General features: G+C 39.8%; 1 protein-coding gene across 1 annotated transcript; it reads right to left on the bottom strand.

The window, feature by feature from the left end:
- Positions 1–6,541: 6,541 nt before the first annotated feature.
- LOC149981247 (uncharacterized) lies at positions 6,542–11,402 on the bottom strand. The gene is made up of 8 exons (XM_090185803.1): positions 11,306–11,402; positions 10,315–10,452; positions 9,511–9,648; positions 8,686–8,832; positions 8,250–8,387; positions 7,449–7,595; positions 7,017–7,154; positions 6,542–6,591 (listed from the first exon to the last, which is right to left on the bottom strand). The coding sequence occupies exons 1-8, from the start codon at positions 11,400–11,402 to the stop codon at positions 6,542–6,544; spliced, it is 993 nt and encodes a 330-aa protein (XP_090041929.1).
- Positions 11,403–23,312: the final 11,910 nt, after the last annotated feature.

The raw sequence follows: 23,312 nt of genomic DNA, 5'->3' as shown, positions 1-23,312 counted from the left end.
GTGTAGTACGATTTAATATTAGTCCTGTGTTGGCACTTTGCCTGTTTGATGGGTCGTCAGAGGGCACAGCGGGATTTATTATAAGATCTCTGGCGCTCTAGGTCGACGGGTTCCGGCTCCTTAGCAGAGGTGACCGGTCTGCTCCTGATCCCCGGGATCGTCATCTTGGTCTGCGCCCTGAGTCTGGAGCCGCACGTCAGGGAGGGGGAACTGTCACGTGTGCTCCCTCTCCGGCTTCTAGGTCACCAGGCTGCTCGTTATGGCGCAGCCCTGTCACCATCGTTACGGTCATCACTGCGTTGTGACACTCACCTGGACTCCATCACCTCCCTGATTACCTGCCCTATATTTGTCACTCGCTTCGGTTCCTTCCCCAGGCGTCATTGTTTCTGTTTCAGTTTGGTCTGTGCGTTGTTTGTGTTTCTTGTTTTCTATTATGTTTCGTTGATTGATTAAATCACTCACTCCCTGAACTTGCTTCCCAACTCTCAGCGCACATCGTTACACTAATATTCACAAGACCATTACATAAGATATGTAATATAGGTCTTTATAAACGACTTTACTAATCATCAGTTAAGTCTTTTTGCGTGGCCTCATCTAAAGTGTGGGCTATTTATACATAATAAATACTAAATACTTTCTAAACAATAAGCACACAATATTCCGAAACGGTCACGCTGTTGCGATACGGTGATGTGTAACTTCAGACAAACTCTATGTTGAGTAACATAATGTTTTTAGTCCACAAATGCTTTTCTTAATTACATAAATGCTTCAAAATTCGCAAAAAGTGACATTAGCTGATGAAGATTATCTCATAGAATAAAACGTATAAGATCTCCAAAACCTGTCTTCACCACAAAACGTATTTTCAGCGTTTATCCAAAAACCCTACAAAAACTTTTCCAATAGGCTTTGTTCAAAGATCCATGGCGGAGTTAGTCCCTACAAAGAGACATCATTACTATTACTCTCTATACATGTTAGCAATTGGGAGTCTCCAACCCTTGCAAAAGTGACCTCACAGTCCTAATCACGGTGTAAGGAAATGTATGCTCAATACAAAATGATAACCAGTTCATCGCAGCTCTGCCACAAAAATGGAATAGGCAATTACTTAAAACAGAAAGGAATGAATTAATCGCAAATGGCTTAAAATGACCAATATAAATCGTAACATGTATCAGTTTCACTTATGGTCAAGAGGGTTGACAACTCTACCGCATAAAATTCAAGATAGTTGGGAACAGATTTTCGATATCCCAACACCATGGCATCAGATTTATTGAAGTAATATACAAAGTAACAACTGAAGCATCAATCATTTCTTTTCAATTTAAGCTATTATATAAGATTCCCGCTACAAAAAGAATGCTCAGTATATGGGGCATTGAACAGAATCAATAGAGTATCTATTTTGGTACTGTCCATCTGTGGCTTGTTTTTGGAGTCAGGTTCAGGAATGGTTGTTAACATGGGTGCCACTGGGCGCACATTTGGGGGTTTTGCCCTAGCACTACACAGCTGATTCAAATAACCAACTCATCATCAAGCTTTGATTATTTTCATCAGCTGTGTAGTGCTAGAGCAAAAACCAAAACGTGAACCCAGGAGGAGCCCCAGGACCGAGTTTGGGAAACCCTGCCCTATGGTACTGCCCAGGGACACAGTGATTTAATGCAAAGTGGTGGATTGTGGGCATGCGCCTGCCACGGAGGAACATGCAAATCTTCCACTGTTTGATGTCAGAGTATCTCACCATTGTCCCAGGGGACATGAGGACTACCTCCAAATCATCTCGCATCTGACGCACCAGGGCTGTCCCCTTTGTGTGTCCAAGTTGTTTCCACCGAGATGGATGACGATATTCACGAACACAACTCGACTCGGCGAGAGAGAATATTTCAGAACCCTTCAACTGGGAACAGCTCGGCCATATTTCCGGCTCGTGTAGTCGTCTATTTAGCCAGCTGCATTGTGTAATCACATAGCAAATATTTGCTTCAGTCTTTGTTTCCTTGCTCTCGCCAATTTTCTGTGAGCAATGATCAGTATGATTATGAGCATGGATCTTATCAATAAATAAAACGTACAACATCGTGAAGATTCACAAGGTGAGCATGTGTTAAACTGTATTATAAAGTGGGTGGTTCGTGCCCCAAATGCTGATTGGCTGACAGCCGTGGAATATCAGGCTGTATACCACGGGTATGACAAAACATTTATTTTTACAGCTTCAATTACGTTGGTAATCAGTTTATAATAGCAATAAGGAACCTCGGGGGTTTGTGGTATATGGCCAATATACCACGGCTAAGGCCTGTATGTCAAGGCACGTGCTAAGAACAGTCGGTGGCTTGTTTTTGGAGTCAGGTTCAGGAATCTGTACACTGGTATATTGGCCGTATTTTTTTACATATATTTTTTTACCTTTATTTAACTAGGCAAGTCAGTTAAGAACAAATTCTTATTTTCAATGACGGCCTAGGAACAGTGGGTTAACTGCCTGTTCAGGGACAGAACGACACCTGCATACCTCCTTGTGCATTTTTACTTAATTATAATGTTCTATAATAAGGTTGCACGATCACCTTCCGGTGTAAAAACCATGGAAATTAAAAACAAAACACTATGTTTAAACTGAGAACAGGCATTGGTCTGAAGCCGGAAAATGAAGGATATTGACATGAGCACCACACAAGTCTCAAATAACCCGCTAAAAAACCAAGCACAGGTGTTCAAAATCTTGTTTTATTCAAATTCAGCAGTCCACATGAGTTTGTCAATTCACATACTGCCGTTTTTCAATTCACATACTGCCCATGAAAATTGTCCAGTTTCCATAAAAGCTATGATCATTTTTCATATTTATTATTGCATAAAATCATCCGTTTTCATTGACATAATTGTACATGTAATGATTTGTATGTTCTACTTATTTCTTATAACTAATAAGAACTTCCAATAAAGCTTCAATGGCTCACTGCAGGCATAGAATCAACATATCCGGAAACACATCTGTTCCCCGGGGCACTGGCCATCTTTGTAACAGTACTCGGCACACATGTAGGTCCCGTTGGGCAGGACACAGCGACCGGGTTTCACTATGGTAACAAATTAAAAGTTGTCAGTTATACAGTAGAAACATAAGTGTAATAGGAATTTCCAAGATAACAATCGAGAAAAGCAGTCGCAGGTAAAGTCAATCAAATCTATCCATAATAAATCGATACATGTAAAATGTATATGTACAATGTATGTGCATGTACAGTGGGGAGAACAAGTATTTGATACACTGCCGATTTTGATTTGATACACTGCCCATATCCATGTAAAATGTATATGTAAAATGTATATACATGAATATCCATATAAAATGTACATGTAAAATGTATATACATGAATATACAGCAGAAAAGCTGTAAAACTCCAAAATATTTGTGTCCTCCAAAGAGGTGGATTGGTTAATATTAATTATTTTTTATTTAGAAAATAATTATATCCAGTTTATTACAAGCTGCAACAGGGAGACACTTCCAGCACAGAAGCATAGAAAATGTCTGACTGGCATCTTGGAGACATGCACTTTACATTCTAATCAGACAGCAACAAACGTTCTGTAAACACCAGCTCTAGAGGCTTGTAGGAAGTCAAAACAAACAGGCTGTCAGCTGCTACAGAATCACACAGTGTTCACAGAATGTCATCAATACAACATAACAGTGAATAATCAGTGTGTCCTCGGCCCTTGTACCTCAAGTCCGGCGTGAACCTCTATCAACAGATATGAGAACAATCCATAACATTCAGCATCAAGTCTAGTGACCATCAATCCACACCTTGAGTGTCACAAGTAGAACACTGGAAATCATCCGTACACTGATTCTTTCCATTGAGGTCTTACTATTACAATGAGTTGGAATTTTGTTGGTGTTCCTTGACAAATTGTCAGCTTAAAGTTCTGTGAATTGCTGTATCGTAAGAAACGTATGTTGCTACTCTTCTGAAGTCTCAGCCTGATATTCCCAAAATCCTTTTCCCTGAAATATTTTACTTTTATTTAACTAGGCAAGTCAGTTAAGAAAAAAATCTTATTTTCAATGACGGCCTAGGAACAGTGGGTTAACTGCCTTGTTCTTAACGACAGATTTTTACCTTGTCAGCTCAGGGATTTGCTCTTGCAACCTTTCGGTTACTAGTCCGACGCTCTAACCACTAGGCTACCCTGCCGCCAACGGTCCACCAACCAAAGGACATCCAGCCAACATGACACAACTGTGAGAAGCATTGGAGTCAACATGGGCCAGCATCCCTATGGAACGCTTTAAACACCTTGTAGACCCCATGCCCTGATGAATTGAGGCTTTTCATAGGGCAAAAGGGGGTGCAACTCAAAAATATCTATGTGTATGAAATGTACGTTACAAGCCTCAGCTTGAGTAATACAGCAATAATGAATGCAGTGGATGGGTGTATCTGTCACTCTGGAACCATTCCTACCTGTGTCGGTGCAATGCAGTCATGCCCACATCCATTGTGGCAGCATTTTTCATTATTGGGGCAGTCACTGTCATTGGAGCATAACTCCGCACACATCCCCACGCCCCATCGTCTACGAGGGCACACTCCAGGCTTTGCTTTGGGACAACACAATTTGAGCAGACATGTCAGGGAACCCGACTTACCACAAAGAGACATGAACACGGACAAAATTGGACTGAACCATTTTCTGGAAATCAGTCATATTTGTGTGGAGATCGGTACGGTAAAGAGGGATTCGTATTTGTGAAAAGATTGCAGAGTATACCCCTAATATTTTTGTGTCTAATTAGTTTTGGAGACATTTGTCCCCCATCATCAATGTTTCTCCCATAACACCCATGAAAACAAATGGCAGCCTTCTGAACACTGTTAGTAAACCAGTCAGGTTCTTACTGAAGTCAGGTGGGACACACAAGGCGTCAGAGTGAAAGACGCAGCATTTGTCATCTTTAGGACAGTCCTCATCGCGGACACATCCCTTGTGTGACGGCACGACATTCAGAAGCAGCGGGCACTGACCTGCCTTCGGGGGGATCGGCACTGTGAGAGAGCAGGAGGAATTGGAAACAGTTGGACCGAACCATTTTCTGAAGATCTGTCATATTTGTGAGGAGATGGTTACGATAAATAGGCATTTGCATTTGTAGGAAGTCAAAACAGAAAGCGGTGACATTGTCAGCTGCTTCAGAATCACACAGTGTTCCACAATGTCATCAATACAATACAACAGTGAATAATCAGTTTGCCCTCGGTCCTTCTACTGGGACCTCCAGTCTGGCGTCAATCTCTGTCAACAGATATGAGAACAATCCATAAAATGTATCATCAAGTCTAGTGACCATCAACCCACACCTTGAATGTCACAAGAAGAACAATGGAAATCATGTGTATTACAGAAGCTCTGAACTAAACATTGTGTTGATCCCTCTAAATTAAATATGAGCTTTACTGGTCTTATATGTCCCCATTACAAAAGGTTTATGGTGTATATATATATATATATATTTATATATAAAACTCTAAATACCTACATGGCTTTCAGAAATCTTCTTAATTGAGTGTCTCAGCTCTAAAGAGAGTGTATGTGAAATATATTGATCTATGTGTATGAAATGTACATTACAATCTCCAGCTTTCTTGTTTCCAGAGTAATGCAGCAATAATGAATGCAATAGATGGGTGTATCTGTCACTCTGGGACCATATCCTACCTGTGTACGGTGCAATGCAGTCATGCCCACATCCATTGTGGCAGCATTTTTCATCATTGGGGCAGTCACTGTCATTGGAACATAACTCTGCACACGTCCCTACTCCCCAGCCCCATCGTCTACGAGGGCACACTCCAGGCTTTGCTTTGGGACAACACAATTTGAGCAGACATGTCAGGGAACCCGACTTACCACAAAGAGACATGAACACAGACAAAATTGGACTGAACCATTTTCTGGAAATCAGTCATATTTGTGTGGAGATGGTTACGGTAAAGAGGAATTTGTATTTGTGAAAAGATTGCAGAGTATACCCCTAATATTTTTGTGGCGAATTAGTTTTGGAGACATTTGTCCCCCATCATCAATGTTTCCCCCATAACACCCATGAAAACGCATGGCAGCCTTCTGAACACTGTTAGTAAACCAGTCAGGTTCTTACTGAAGTCAGGTGGGACACACAAGGCGTCAGAGTGAAAGACGCAGCATTTGTCATCTTTAGGACAGTCCTCATCGCGGACACATCCCTTGTGTGATGGCACGACATTCAGAAGCAGCGGGCACTGTCCTGCCTTCGGGGGGATCGGCACTGTGAGAGAGCAGGAGGAATAGGAAACAATTGGACCGAACCATTTTCTGAAGATCTGTCATATTTGTGAGGAGATGGTTGCGATAAATAGGCATTTGCATTTGTAGGAAGTCAAAACAGAAAGCGGTGACATTGTCAGCTGCTACAGAATCACACAGTGTTCCACAATGTCATCAATACAATACAACAGTGAATAATCAGTGTGCCCTCGGTCCTTCTAATGGGACCTCCAGTTTGGCGTCAATCTCTGTCAACAGATATGAGAACAATCCATAACATTTATCATCAAGTCTAGTGACCATCAACCCACACCTTGAATGTCACAAGAAGAACAATGGAAATCATGTGTATTACAGAAGCTCTATACTAAACATTGTGTTGATCACTCTAAATTAAATATGAGCTTTACTGGTCTTAAATGTCCCCATTCCAAAATGTTTATGGTGTATATATATATATATATATATATAAATATTTTACTCTAAATACCTACATGGCTTTCAGAAATATTCTTAATTGAGTGTCTCAGCTCTATAGAGAGTGTATGTGAAATATATTGATCTATGTGTATGAAATGTACATTACAATCTCCAGCTTTCTTGTTTCCAGAGTAATGCAGCAATAATGAATGCAATAGATGGGTGTATCTGTCACTCTGGGACCATATCCTACCTGTGTACGGTGCAATGCAGTCATGCCCACATCCATTGTGGCAGCATTTTTCATCATTGGGGCAGTCACTGTCATTGGAACATAACTCTGCACACGTCCCTACGCCCCATGGTCTACGAGGGCACACTCCAGGCTTTGCTTTGTGAGCACAATTTGAGCAGATGTCAGGGATCCCAAATTGCCACAAAGAGACATGAACATAGACACATTTGGACTGAACCATTTTCTGGAAATCAGTCATATTTGTGTGTAGATGGTTACGATAAATAGGAATTTGTATTTGTGAAAAGATTGCAGAGTATACCCCTAATATTTTTGTGTCTAATTAGTTTTGGAGACATTTGGCCACCATCATCAATGTTTTCCCCATAACACCCATGAAAACGCATGGCAGCCTTCTGAACACTGTTGGTAAACCAGTCAGGTTCTTACTGAAGTCAGGTGGGACACACAAGGCGTCAGAGTCAAATATGCAGCATTTGTCATCTTTAGGACAGTCCTCATCGCGGACACATCCCTTGTGTGACGGCACGACATTCAGAAGCAGCGGGCACTGACCTGCCTTCGGGGGGATCGGCACTGTGAGAGAGCAGGAGGAATAGGAAACAATTGGACCGAACCATTTTCTGAAAATCTGTCATATTTGTGAGGAGATGGTTACGATAAATAGGCATTTGCATTTGTAGGAAGTCAAAACAGAAAGCGGTGACATTGTCAGCTGCTTCAGAATCACACAGTGTTCCACCATGTCATCAATACAATACAACAGTGAATAATCAGTGTGCCCTCGGTCCTTCTACTGGGACCTCCAGTCTGGCGTCAATCACTATAAACAGATATGAGAACAATCCATAACATTGATCATCAAGTCTAGTGACCATCAACCCACACCTTGAATGTCACAAGAAGAACAATGGAAATCATGTGTATTACAGAAGCTCTGAACTAAACATTGTGTTGATCCCTCTAAATTAAATATGAGCTTAACTGGTCTTAAATGTCCCCATTACAAAAGGTTTATGGTGTATATATATATAAAACTCTAAATACCTACATGGCTCTCAGAAATCTTCTTAATTGAGTGTCTCAGCTCTATAGAGAGTGTATATGAAATATATTGATCTATGTGTATGAAATGTACATTACAATCTCCATCTTTCTTGTTTCCAGAGTAATGCAGCAATAATGAATTCAATAGATGGGTGTATCTGTCACTCTGGGACCATATCTTACCTGTGTTAGGTGCAATGCAGTTATGCCCACATCCATTGTGGCAGCATTTTTCATCATTGGGGCAGTCACTGTCATTGGAACATAACTCTGCACACGTCCCTACGCCCCATCGTCTACGAGGGCACACTCCAGGCTTTGCTTTGGGACAACACAATTTGAGCAGACATGTCAGGGAACCCAAATTGCCACAAAGAGACATGAACATGGACACATTTGGACTGAACCAAATTATGAAAATCTGTCATATTTGTGTGTAGATGGTTACGATAAATATGCATTTTTATTTGTGAAAAGATTGCAGAGTATACCCTTAATATTTTTGTGTCTAATTAGTTTTGGAGACATTTGGCCACCATCATCAATGTTTCCCCCATAACACCCATGAAAACGCATGGCAGCCTTCTGAACACTGTTAGTAAACCAGTCAGGTTCTTACTGAAGTCAGGTGGGACACACAAGGCGTCAGAGTGAAAGACGCAGCATTTGTCATCTTTAGGACAGTCCTCATCGCGGACACATCCCTTGTGTGACGGCACGACATTCAGAAGCAGCGGGCACTGACCTGCCTTCGGGGGGATCGGCACTGTGAGAGAGCAGGAGGAATAGGAAACAATTGGACCGAACCATTTTCTGAAAATCTGTCATATTTGTGAGGAGATGGTTACGATAAATAGGCATTTGCATTTGTAGGAAGTCAAAACAGAAAGCGGTGACATTGTCAGCTGCTTCAGAATCACACAGTGTTCCACAATGTCATCAATACAATACAACAGTGAATAATCAGTGTGACCTCGGTCCTTCTACTGGGACCTCCTGTCTGGCGTCAATCACTATCAACAGATATGAGAACAATCCATAACATTCATCATCAAGTCTAGTGACCATCAACCCACACCTTGAATGTCACAAGAGGAACAATGGAAATCATGTGTATTACAGAAGCTCTGTACTAAACATTGTGTTGATCACTCTAAATTAAATATGAGCTTAACTGGTCTTAAATGTCCCCATTACAAAATGTTTATGGTGTATATATATATATATATATATATATATGTATATATAAAACTCTAAATACCTACATGGCTCTCAGAAATCTTCTTAATTGAGTGTCTCAGCTCTAAAGAGAGTGTATGTGAAATATATTGATCTATGTGTATGAAATGTACATTACAATCTCCAGCTTTCTTGTTTCCAGAGTAATGCAGTAATAATGAATGCAATAGATGGGTGTATCTGTCACTCTGGGACCATATCCTACCTGTGTACGGTGCAATGCAGTTATGCCCACATCCATTGTGGCAGCATTTTTCATCATTGGGGCAGTCACTGTCATTGGAACATAACTCTGCACACGTCCCTACGCCCCATGGTCTACGAGGGCACACTCCAGGCTTTGCTTTGAGACAACACAATTTGAGCAGACATGTCAGGGACACGACTTACCACAAAGACACATGAACATGGACACAATTACACTGAACCATTTTCTGAAAATCTGTCATATTTGTGTGGAGATCGTTACGATAAATGTTAGCTGCTACAGAATCACACAGTGGTCACAGAATGTCATCAGTACAATACAACAGTGAATAATCAGTGTGTCCTCGGTCCTTCTACTGGGACCTCCAGTCTGGCGTCAATCACTATCAACAGATATGAGAACAATCCATAACATTCAGCATCAAGTCTAGTGACCATCAACCCACATCTTGAATGTCACAACTAGTATACTGAAACCATTGTGTATAACATAAACTGTATACGCTAAATGTTTTGTTGATCACTCTCAACTAAATATGATCTTTAGCGATCCTACATTTCCCCATTACAAATAGGTTTATGGTAGCAACTTGTCAGCCTACACTGACTCTTCCCAATGAAGTCTTTCTATTATGTGACTTCTTAATTGAGTTTCTCAGCTCTATAGAGAGTGTAAGTGAAATATATTGATCTATGTGTATGAAATGTACATTACAATCTCCAGCTTTCTTGTTTCCAGGGTAATGCAGCAATAATGAATGCAATAGATGGGTGTATCTGTCACTCTGGGACCATATCTTACCTGTGTTAGGTGCAATGCAGTTATGCCCACATCCATTGTGGCAGCATTTTTCATCATTGGGGCAGTCACTGTCATTGGAACATAACTCTGCACATATCCCCGTGCCCCATCGTCTACGAGGGCACACTCCAGGCTTTGCTTTGGGACAACACAATTTGAGCAGATGTCAGGGAACCCAACTTTCCACAAAGAGACATGAACATAGACACATTTGGACTGAACCAATTCATGAAAATCTGTCATATTTGTGTCGAGATGGATTTGACAAATATGCATTTGCATCTCTGGAAAGTTTGTAGGTCATACTCCAAGTAATTTATTGTCTAATTAATAGTTTTGGAGACATTTGTCCCCCATCATCAATGTTTCCCCCATAACACCCATGAAAATGCATGACAGCCTTCTGAACACTCACAATCTATTGGTTCAAATAAGTAGGTTGAAAACATTGTATGTTAACTAAAATGGGCTGTGCAGCTAGTTACACACAGACACACAAACAGTGCTATTAAGATGCAGAAATAATCATTTCTAGTTAAATGAACATATGAGACAAATTGACAAACACATATGTTGACTGAATTTTTGCATTCGTTTTCTCAAGTTGGAGCTAACTTTGGGCCAACTAAAAATGTTAAGTTCAGGTAACACTTTTATCTAGAAGTTGAATAAACTGAAAAAGGCTTTGGAACCACTTACTTCATAATAATTAGTTGAAACAACTAGAATTTATTTGACAGTGTATGCGTAAGATGGCCAAGGGTAGCCTGGATTGTTTCAAAGTCATAATGGCTGGCTTGTATTTCTTTGTAAGGTTGCAACAAAATAGGTTGCAAAGGGGCTATGCACAATTATAGGCTATTGTTTATAACCAATTAGGTAGACTATAACACCTAAGTCAAGTGTAGCAGACTTCTTAAAATAAATCATCAAATTGTCACAGTTTGTTTCATGACAAATAATGCAAAGTAGACTAATTAGAACAACTCACCTGTAGATGTGCCTCCCGTTTCTGCAGCAGAGACTATTTTCAAATCTACAAATGCCAACAGAAAAAGAACCAAAGCACAACGCGCTGACAAATTCATGTCCATGCTGACTTCAAGACTGTTAGAGCAAATGCAGTCCAAATCAATTTAATAGAAGAGGAGGAGACCATAATATGTATTAACCTTAGATGACTAAGAGGGGGGCACTGCTTTGAAGCCATCGCACAGCCATTTTGGTACTCCTCCTTCATTGTAAAACAAAGCTATAGAAATGCATTTATTAATGTCTACATTGGTTGTTTTACAAATCTATTCAGTTACAGACACCTTAATGCACACATGCAAATTATATTAATTGAACTGAACATGAACATTTTATATTTTGAGAGTGTTAATGTTACTGCCCCCACCACAACAAATAAATACTTAAATACATGAAATTGTGCCCTTGAAACATTTTATTGAAATATTGTAGAATTCCATTCATTCCTATGGAGGACTGCTCTTTCTGGAGAGTGCCAAGTGGCTTCAAAGCCTCTCATTGGCCATTACAAAGCACCAGCAATCCAGGGTTTATACACATCATTGGGGAGAGACCATAGAAAAGATGAATGCACAAGGAACAATGCACCTGCAGGGTCCCTATGCCACTCAATTTACATTCCGAGTTCGGATCCGAACACTTGCTTAGGTCACATGTAATGAGAATAATTAAGAAGGATATATGGATCCAAAAGTGGTCCCCCAAATGGACAGTGATATTGTTCAGAAAATAGGACAGAATTTCGTCATTGCACAGAAAGGTGCACACCACCCCAAACCCACGAGCAAAAGCAAATAGGTGTATTGTTAGCCTAAACTTAAAGAGAAATGTATTAATATGAACTATACAGCCAACATTCACTGCGACCTCTGTGACCTGTACGCTGTCGTTGGCTGGCCCTCGCTTCATACTCGTCGCCAAACCCACTTGCTCCAAGTCATCTACAAGACCCTGCTAGGTAAAGTCCTCCCATATCTCAGCTCGCTGGTCACCATAGCAGCACCCATCAGTAGCACGCGTTCCAGCAGGTATATCTCTCTGGTCACCCCCAAAACCAATTCTTCCTTTGGACGCCTCTCCTTCCAGTTCTTTGCTGCCAATGACTGAAACGAAACTGGAAACACATCTCCCTCACTAGCTTTAAGCACCAGCTGTCAGAGCAGCTCACAGACTACTGCACCTGTACATAGCCCATCTATAATTTAGCCCAAACAACTACCTCTTCCCCTACTGTATTTATTTATTTATTTATTTTTCTCCTTTGCACCCCATTATTTTTATTTCTACTTTGCACATTCTTCCACTGCAAATCTACCATTCCAGTGTTTTACTTGCTATATTGTATTTACTTCGTCACCATGGCCTTTTTTTTGCCTTTACCTCCCTTATCTCACCTCATTTGCTCACATCGTATATAGACTTATTTTTCTACTGTATTATTGACTGTATGTTTGTTTTACTCCATCCTGTGTTGTTGTATGTGTCAAACTGCTTTGCTTTATCTTGGCCAGGTCGCAATTGCAATTGTAAACCTGCCTACCTGTTTAAATAATGGTGAGAAAAAAAAATTCAAGCCAAAATTTGATGTAAACAATTAACAACTAGACGTCCATAGTGTGTCTTCAACTGAGTTTGTCGTTCAATGACTGACTGGATTTCTGTTAAACTGCAGGTGAAAATACAAAATGTATAATGATTCATAACGAAATGTGTCAAAGTACAGTATGTGGAGAGCTATAACACTCTTGATTGGTTGATTTTTGGGCAACGGTTGGGCTCTGTTTACATGATATATGATTTTTTACTTGTAATTCATCTTAAGAAATAGGCCTATACATGTCCCAAAATAACTTTTTACATTTCTATCAAATATTTTCTCTCATCTGTCTTGCTCGTGAATGGCAGACCTATACAAGTTCATAATTGTACTACACTGACATCTTGTGGCTTAGAGCTGACAACAATTTGGCGGACTAAATAAATGCTTAACATTATTCTCTCACAATAACGTTGTAGGACTATACTCATCACATTCTATATGCCTGACTGAGACAACTCCACTTAGGTCAAACGTATAGGCTGCCTAAACAAAAGCTTAAGAGAGGATAGGCTATTGCTTACTAAGAATATACAGTATAGACTGAGTGTATAAAACATTAAGAGCATCTTCCTAATATTGAGTTATTTTGCCCTCAATTCGTCGGGGCATGGGCATTCCAAGGTGTTGAAAGCGTTCCACAGGGATGCTGGCCCATGTTTATTTTTACTTTCTTTTTTTTTTTTGCTGGCCCATGTTGACTCCAATGCCACAGTTGTGTCCTTTGGGTGGTGGACCATTCTTGATACAAATGGGAAACTGTTGAGCGTGAAAAACTGGATTTAACAAGTGACATCAATAAGGGATCGTAGCTTTCACCTGGTCAGTCTATATCAGTCCGTGTTCATAATGTTTTGTTCAGTCAGTGTATAACATGTTGTTGTTGATAAAGTGATACAAATGCATTTTTCAGGGAAATGGAATTTGGTAAAAATCGAGCTGAGACTTCAGAGGGGTAGCAACATATGTTACTTACTACACAGCAATTCACAGAACATTCAGCTGACAATTTGTCAAGGGCCACCAACAATTTAATAATGTCTACAAACTGTTTTACCCAGTTCATATGTACAGTGTCTACTGTATTCTAGTCAAGGCTCATCCTATATAACTACTGATGTACATGCCTTTTCTATTGATATACTGTCCATAATGTTTATACACACCATAATATATTGTATATATATATATATGGTTACACTTACATTTAAGGGGTACTTATTACAGTGTAATTACATGTGTCCTTTCACTAACAAGTATTGTAGTTAACTGTAACAACTCATAGGTACAGTATAATAACAACATGTACCTGGTAGTAATTGCGGTCTGTAATTACAGAAGTCTCTGTAACGGCTCTCTATCCACCGGATGTGTACCAAACTCACTAAAAGTGGCAGTAATAAAGCCACTCTTGAAAAAGCCAAACCTTGACCCAGAAAATATAAAACACTATCGGCCTATATCGGATCTTCCATTCCTCTCAAAAATTTTAGAAAAGGCTGTTGCGCAGCAACTCACTGCCTTCCTGAAGACAAACAATGTATACGAAATGCTTCAGTCTGGTTTTAGACCACATCATAGCACTGACACTGCACTTGTGAAGGTGGTAAATTACCTTTTAATGGCATCCTCGTGCTCCTAGACCTTAGTGCTGCTTTTGATACCATCGATCACCACATTCTTTTGGAGAGATTGGAAACCCAAATTGGTCTACACGGACAAGTTCTGGCCTGGTTTAGATCTTATCTGTCGGAAAGATATCAGTTTGTCTCTGTGAATGGTTTGTCCTCTGACAAATCAACTGTAAATTTCGGTGTTCCTCAAGGTTCCGTTTTAGGACCACTATTGTTTTCACTATATATTTTACCTCTTGGGGATGTCATTCGAAAACATAATGTTAACTTTCACTGCTATGCGGATGACACACAGCTGTACATTTCAATGAAACATGGTGAAGCCCCAAAATTGCCCTCGCTAGAAGCATGTGTTTCAGACATAAGGAAGTGGATGGCTGCAAACTTTCTACTTTTAAACTCGGACAAAACAGAGATGCTTGTTCTAGGTCCCAAGAAACAAAGAGATATTCTGTTGAATCTGACAATTAATCTTAATGGTTGTACAGTCGTCTCAAATAAAACTGTGAAGGACCTCGGCGTTACTCTGGACCCTGATCTCTCTTTTGAAGAACATATCAAGACCATTTCAAGGACCGCTTTTTTTCATCTACGTAACATTGCAAATATCAGAAACTTTCTGTCCAAAAATGATGCAGAAAAATTAATCCATGCTTTTGTCACTTCTAGGTTAGACTACTGCCATGCTCTACTTTCCGGCTACCCGGACAAAGCACTAAATAAACTTCAGTTAGTGCTAAATACAGTTTGCAGCCAACCAAAAAAATGGATCATATTATTCCAGTGCTAGCCTCCCTACACTGGCTTCCTGTCAAAGCAAGGGCTGATTTCAAGGTTGTACTGCTAACCTACAAGGCATTACATGGGCTTGCTCCTACCTATCTCTCTGATTTGGTCCTGCCGTACATACCTACACGTACGCTACGGTCACAAGACTCAGGCCTCCTAATTGTCCCTAGAATTTCTAAGCAAACAGCTGGAGGCAGGGCTTTCTCCTATAGAGCTCCATTTTTATGGAACGGTCTGCCTACCCATGTCAGAGACGGAAACTCGGTCTCAACCTTTAAGTCTTTACTGAAGACTCATCTCTTCAGTGGGTCATATGATTGAGTGTAGTCTGGCCCAGGAATGGGAAGGTGAACGGAAAGGCTCTGGAGCAACGAACCGCCCTTGCTGTCTCTGCCTGGCCGGTTCCCCTCTTTCCTCTGGGATTCTCTGCCTCTAACCCTATTACAGGGGCTGAGTCTCTGGCTTACTGGGTCTCTCCCATATCGTCCCTGGGAGGGGTGCGTCACCTGAGTGGGTTGAGTCACTGATGTGATCATCCTGTCTGGGTTGGCGCCCCCCCTTGGGTTGTGCCGTGGCGGAGATCTTTGTGGGCTATACTCAGCCTTGTCTCAGGATGGTAAGTTGGTGGTTGAAGATATCCCTCTAGTGGTGTGGGGGCTGTGCTTTGGCAAAGTGGGTGAGGTTATATCCTTCCTGTTTGGCCCTGTCCGGGGGTGTCCTCGGATGGGGCCACAGTGTCTCCTGACCCCTCCTGTCTCAGCCTCCAGTATTTACGCTGCAGTAGTTTATGTGTCGGGGGGCTAGGGTCAGTTTGTTATATCTGGAGTACTTCTCCTGTCCTATTCGGTGTCCTGTGTGAATTTAAGTGTGTTCTCTCTAATTCTCTCTTTCTCTGTTTCTTTCTCTCTCTCAGAGGACCTGAGCTCTAGGACCATGCCTCAGGACTACCTGACATGATGACTCCTTGCTGTCCCCAGTCCACCTGGCCGTGCTGCTGCTCCAGTTTCAACTGTTCTGCCTTATTATTATTGGACCATGCTGGTCATTTATGAACATTTGAACATCTTGGCCATGTTCTGTTGTAATCTCCACCCGGCACAGCCAGAAGAGGACTAGCCACCCCACATAGCCTGGTTCCTCTCTAGGTTTCTTCCTAGGTTTTGGCCTTTCTAGGGAGTTTTTCCTAGCCACCGTGCTTCTACACCTGCATTGCTTGCTGTTTGGGGTTTTAGGCTGGGTTTCTGTACAGGACTTTGAGATATCAGCTGATATACAAAGAGCTATATAAATACATTTGATTTGATTAGATTTGATTTGAAGTCTAACAACGAATGCTTGTTACAAGTTGGCAGGTTTCCACTAAATTCACCAACTTAGTGATTTGCTTCATCTCAGCTGCATCCAATCATTAACAACTGTGACAAAAGTTGGGATCCCTTGTTGATGCTTTGGGTGTCTAAGATTATATCCTATACTCAATAGGCTCTAATTACTTAACCATGAATGTGCTCTGTTCAAAACATATCTCCAGTCAACGTTGTTGCTAGCACTAGTACACCACAGAGCATATGTAATATCTGCATAAGTAATTAGTAGGTTATACACAGGATTGATCTAGTTAAAATGAACTTGATCTTGAGGGGTACTGACTTGTGATTATAGTGTACCTGCAAAGTACGTTACCCATCCTGACAATCTAATCGTCAGCTTCGGAAAGCGCCAACCAAGTGAGAAATAAACACACTGGCACACCACAGAGTCCATGTAACATCGGCATAAATACAATGTTACTAGGTGTTACACAGAATTGAGCAATTTCTATATAATTATTTACAGTGTAGGCCTACTACTCATTACCAAGTGAAAATACCTGCAAACAATAAATGAGCTTCTAATTTAGTCAATGTTATTGCAAACATGTAACAATACCTTACATTTCTTACTAAATAATACGCATTTGTATTGTTATATTAATGACTTGATTAATTACATTAAACAAAGTTATAACATAAAAATAACTATTCTAGTGGTGACACAAATCTGTAGGCTATATAATGGTGAGTGGCCTAGATAGATTATTGACATGTACAGTAACAATGGAAATCAACAACTCTGTCTCTGTCTTCATATGCTTCTTTCTTGTATGCATTTTCCCTTCCTGGACTCTGAGACCATGAGGAAATATGTGTTAGAGAAGAAGAATGTATGACAATTTAACATTAGACACTATGTTACCCTATACTAGTTATCATCATCATGCTTTCTAGCTAGTTCTTGTGTTATCCAGCTATACAAGTGCGTGCTACAGTAACGCCAAAGATTTGTATAACTAACCCAAGATAGACCACTCCCTATTGTTTCCAATGGGAAGCTAGTGAGTCGAGTGGGCAGAACAAGCAAGGAGGTGGGCAGAGCCAAGCATTATCTTTTTAGCACGTTCTAGCATGTATTTGCATATTTCCATTAGGAATGCTAGTGTTTGAAGTGCGTGTGTGCAATAACTAAATTTGCCCTTGCTCTTCCTTTTTTGAAACTTTGGCAGAGTCCACTCTGTTCATAAAATATTCTAGTTTTGGGAACAGAAAACTGCATTGAGATAAAATGTTTAATCTATGACAAAATCATCAAAATGTCAGCCCAGTTCTATTCCGCTCCATAGTTAGCTAGCAAGTAACGACCATAGCATAGCTATTTTCCATATTTAGGTTAAGTAACTTAGCTAGCTAGCTAGTCAAGGTTAGAAAACTAGCTAGCTAGCATGCTTGCTAATCCAAACAAAACCCAACAGATTGCATGGAAAGTCTATTCTGTAGAATGTGCTATGGTAAATACTTAGCTATCTAGTCTATTTGGTAGGCATAACAAAAACACCAGCTAACATTGCTACCTAGCTAGCTACGTTTGCTAACTAGCTAGCCAACACTTGGCTAGGTATCTTGCAAATGCTAGCTAGATAGCTAAATTCCTATGCTAAATACTTCAGCAAAATTCATGTACCTCCCCCCAAAATTAAACAAATTGCATGCAAAACTTACTTTCTCTCTCCTGTCTTGATGTTTTTGTCTCGTCTACAACACTTCTTTCATTTCGCGTCAATCCGTCATGTCTGGATTTTGCAGTCTGACCTTCTCGATCCCGTTATTTTACAAAGGGACACATTTGAGGCCATTGTAATTTCGAGCTTGTTGCTCAGATTGGCAGACATTAAAACTTCTTCAGGATTGGTGGGTCCCCTGCGGGACGGTTGAGCTAACATAGGCTAATGTGATTAGCATGAGGTTGTAAGTAACAGGAATATTTCCCAGGACATTGACATTCTGATATTGTCAGAATGCCTAATTTCTTGTTAATCTAACTGCACTGTCCAATTTACAGAAGCTATTACAGGGAAAGAATACCATGCTATTGCTTGAGGAGAGTGCACGGTTTTGAACATGAAAAGTTATTAATAAACAAATTAGGCACAATTGGGCAGTCTTGATACTAAATTTGGAACATAAATGCAATAGTTCATTGGATCAGTCTAAAATACACTGTATTTTACATAGACTGTTGCCATCTAGTGGCCAATATCTACATTTCAGCTGGGCTGGAATAATACATTATGGCCTTTTCTTGCATTTAAAAGATGATGGTTAAAAATAAATACAAAAAAGGTTGTTTTTTTTGTTTGTGTTATCCTTTACCTGTTTTTAATTAGTTATATTCTCCTACATTCCTTTCGCATTTCCACAAACTTCAAAGTGTTTAGTTTCAAATGGTACCAAGAAAATGCATATCCTTGCTTCAGGGCCTGAGCTACAGGCAGTTAGATTTGGGATAGTCATTTTAGGCGAAAATATAAAAAGGGGCCGATCCTTTTAAGCCTTAATTCCTGGGATAAAAAAATTATTGCACCACTGCATCACATCCAAAAGTGAAAATGTTCTTCAATAGTGCAAGGTTACATGATGAAATAAGAGTTTGACTTATGACCATTTTAAGTGCATTTATAAACCATTATTCTACCAAGCTTACAATTTGGCAAACACAAATTACTCTCACAATCTGAACCATAACTGTTCATCAATGTGTCCAAAATTGTTTAATTGATTGTTAAAGTAACTTTCCTTAACAATTTAACATTACTACAGTATTTAGTAAACCGTACCCACCAAATCTGGCGGTTTACTCTCGGTGCCTTCAGTGACCATAAACAATGTCCACTGAATTACCCAGGTCAAAACGTCAGTGCCGAAAAGAAAATTGGAGAATGGCTTTAAACTCCATGTGGTCCTATTTAGCTGACTACGAAGGTATGTATACTTAACATTATTAACCAACTAGCTAACTAGCCAAGCTAACTCAGTACTTGCCAGCAGCGACAGTGTTAGCTAGCTCGCTAAACTACTATTTGTATATGTATTTATTAAGAAGCTACTCTTCCTGGGGTCCAGCAACATAAAGAAGTTATATACAGTATAATACTTTTTTTTTTTACATGACATTACATTTCATAACACATTTCAGTAAACAAAACAACCACAGTTAACTTACTACCTGGTGATCTAAGCAGAGTTGTGTCAACGAGAAGATAGGTTCTCAGTTGGCTAACACATATCACAGGGTTTGTGCACTCTGAAATATGGTGCGTTACCGATGCTATCAGCAGTGGTGTAAACTAAGGTACTTAAAGATGCACTCCAGGATCTTAAGCACAACAAATGTGTAACATATAGTACAAATTGGATTCGTAACATATCATACAAACTGAACACACATTATACATTTTTGGGGGGGCGTAACATATCATACGAAATCGATGACATAGTACACAAATTGATGACGTAGTACGCAAAAAATGGGCATCACTTTTGGCATTAAAACTACTGGCTGAATGTATACAAAAGTTTGAGAGTGCATTTCAAATAATACTTAAGTAGTTTTTGGGGTTATCTTTTACTTTTCCTCCACTACAGTTCTGAAAAAAATAATTTACTTTTTAGTCAACACATTTTCCCTGACACCCAAAAGTACACATTACATTTCAAATGCTTACAGTAGCAAGGCAGTAAAATGGTCCAGTTCACACACTTATCAATAGAAGATGACTGGTCATCCCCACTGACCTGGCGGACTCACTAAACACAAATTCTTTGTTTGTAAATAATATACATTATACAATATTTTTTAACACTTTAATTGTGGTGAGGGCCAGAATGTCAGGATGGGTAATGGACTGTATAAGTACACATTAGTTACAAGTTCATTTTAACTAGCTAAATACTGTGTAACAACTAGTAATTACATTGCACTTAGACTAACATTACATGTGCTTTGAAATAATGTCTTAATCCTCATCTGGAATCTGTTTTCGTAAACTCAACCAAGTTAACCCAGATGGTACTCTTTATTTTGGGGGGAAATTGCTAGTAGCAACAACAGTTGACTAGAGATATATTTTGAAAATTCATGGTTAAGTGTATAGAGCCTATTGAGTATAGGCCATAATCTCTCAGACACCTAGCTCGTCCGTAAGTGATCCTAACCTTTGTCACAGTTGTTAATTTATCGGATGCAGCTGAGAAGAAGCAAAACACTAAGTCGATGAATTCACTGGAAACCTGCCCATTTGTAACAAGTATAGTAACAAGTATTCGTTGTTACACTTCTGTAATTACAGTCCGCAATTACTACCCGGTATATGTTTTTATTACATTGTAACTACGAGTCGTGACAGTAAACTACAATACTTGTTACAATGTAAGTACACATGTAATTACAATGTAATAATTACCGTTTAATAAAAGTGTTACCCAAATATATTTAGTGGAGAATGCATTAATGGTAAACGCTGCATATGTCAGCTCAATTGGAAATAACCTTTACATTTCAAGCGTGCTACAAAGCTAAACTTCAGCGATATGGATTAAATCAATCCCTTGGTGTTCAAAATCTTGTTTTATTCCAATTCAGCAGTCCACAGACGTTTGTCATTTATTTGACATACCATGACATTTGTCCAGTTTCCATAATGCTCTCATTTAAAAAAAAGATACATAATAATTATACGGCAGAATTTTAATTTTTTTATTTTGCATGTCATAGACATAATTGTACAAGCAATAATTTAGATGTGCTTATAAATCAATAAGAATGTCCAATAAAGCTCCACAAATCAATCTTGTAGCCTATTAGAGCATTTTATCATCGGGCCCAAAAAATTCGGAAGGCACTCCAGATGATCTGTCTGTTCCTTAGAGAGGAAATTAAGATGAATCCAACATCTTTGCCCCTATTTCCCACCAAATATGCGATAGAGGCTTACAAGCACGTCTCCCAAAGATGAGACCCAGGCTTGTGTACGTACCAAATGGTACCATATTTCCTATATTGTGCACTTCTTTTGACCAGGCCATGGTCAACGGAAGTGCACTATATAGGGAATAGGGAACCATTTAGAACGAAGATAGGACTCTCCGCTCTGAGATTGCCCTGTCGCTCTGATTCAGACCCTTTATCTTGATTTAAAGTGGTGTCTGCCTGTCGCACCAGAAGCAGAGAAACCCTATGTTAGCACTACATTGTTCTATTACAGCAAAAGCTGCCACTACAGATATTAAGTACACAATGACACATTACATCTGCTCGATTACTAGCCAAGTCATGAAAATGACAGTGAAAATGTATTTTATATTGCTAATTGTAAGCTAATTGCAAAGAAATTGTATGTGTGTGGTTCTGTTCTGGAGAGTAGGGCTACATGTATTGCCACTTGACTTCAATGGCAGGAATATGAACAATAACTAGAGCCAGAACAGTCAGTCAATGCTGATTATTTTCATGGCTTGCATCAACAACGGCATCTCCATTTTCATAAACATGCATGAGTGCACTTGATAACTGTCTCTAACTCAATCTTTCCATGATTCCTTGCGTCCTTTCCTCGCCTCCTCACCTCTTTCTCAACCATATTGGAGGAGAACATCCAAGGTCCCTCCCCTTGGACCTTCTTCTCCAATGTGTTTTAAGAAAGAAGCAAGGAGAGAAGATGCAAGGAATTGAAGAACCTTGAGAAAGAGCCAATGTTTTGATTCCACTGCAGTACCACCGTTTTCCTGTAGATGGTTGTCTTTGCTTGAACATGGAGCCACAGATTGCTTTTTACCTCTTCCGCAGGTTTTACTGTAGCAAATAAAGGCTTATTCTGAAATCTTACAGCTTTAGTCAGTGTAGGAAAAAAACATATTAGAAATGCCTAAAATATCATTAACATGCAATATGTGAACCCATAAGGCTGTATAAGCCTGCCAGTGGCTGCAATCTGTCTGTCTCAATGAAAGCAGCTCTCTGTGTTCATTTTGATTGACAGCTATCCCCAGATCCCTCACACAGTGTTATTATACAGGGTGCAGTGAGGAGTAATTTATCTCCAAGAAAGGAAAGGCCATGCAATTTGCAAGGCCAAGAAAGTGCAGGACTGCATTTATAGAGTGCACAGTCAGTAACCAATGGAAATGTGGCTGTAGTCTGTTCAAGACTAGCTCTTGTAGAGCCTTATGTAAGAGCATCATCTTCTCAGTCACACATCACAGCACATATTTTATTTTGCATGTAGACTACAGTATCTGCCATACACATTGGTTTCGGTATATGCTAAGAAAGTCTGCCTACTTCCTGGTTCAAGTCCTGTACTGTTTTTGAATGGGCTTCAAGCTAATATCAAATTCATGAAAATGTGGTCATTTAAGATATGCAAAATTGTATATTCATATTTATGGATGAATTCATTTAAACTTGATGCCTTTCATGAAGGTTTTCAATTGCATTTCTTTCTTTCATCAAAAACCTTCATTTTGAGTAAACGTCAATTAATCCACAAATACGAATATCATTTTACATAGGTTATATCTTAAATGACCTATTAGAAAACAGTATGGGACTTGAACCAGGAAGTAGGCCAGGAC

Source organism: Oncorhynchus mykiss, chromosome 9 (assembly GCF_057628025.1).
Source record: "Oncorhynchus mykiss isolate SJ-2025 chromosome 9, ASM5762802v1, whole genome shotgun sequence".
In the NCBI taxonomy this organism is placed as follows: domain Eukaryota; kingdom Metazoa; phylum Chordata; class Actinopteri; order Salmoniformes; family Salmonidae; genus Oncorhynchus; species Oncorhynchus mykiss.
The sequence above is the reverse complement of the archived record's forward strand: the minus strand, read 5'-3'. Positions and strand labels throughout refer to the sequence as shown.

What these genes read in the sequence shown, in the direction of transcription:
- LOC149981247 (XM_090185803.1), bottom strand. Translation starts at nt 11,402, where the DNA reads ATGAATTTGTCAGCGCGTTGTGCTTTGGTTCTTTTTCTGTTGGCATTT. An exon ending in CTGCATTGCACCTAACACAG is followed by an intron (nt 7,596 to 8,249) that starts GTAAGATATGGT and finishes GCTCTCTCACAG; the next exon opens with TGCCGATCCCCCCGAAGGCA. An exon ending in CTGCATTGCACCGTACACAG is followed by an intron (nt 6,592 to 7,016) that starts GTAGGATATGGT and finishes ATCTGTTGACAG; the next exon opens with AGATTGACGCCAAACTGGAG.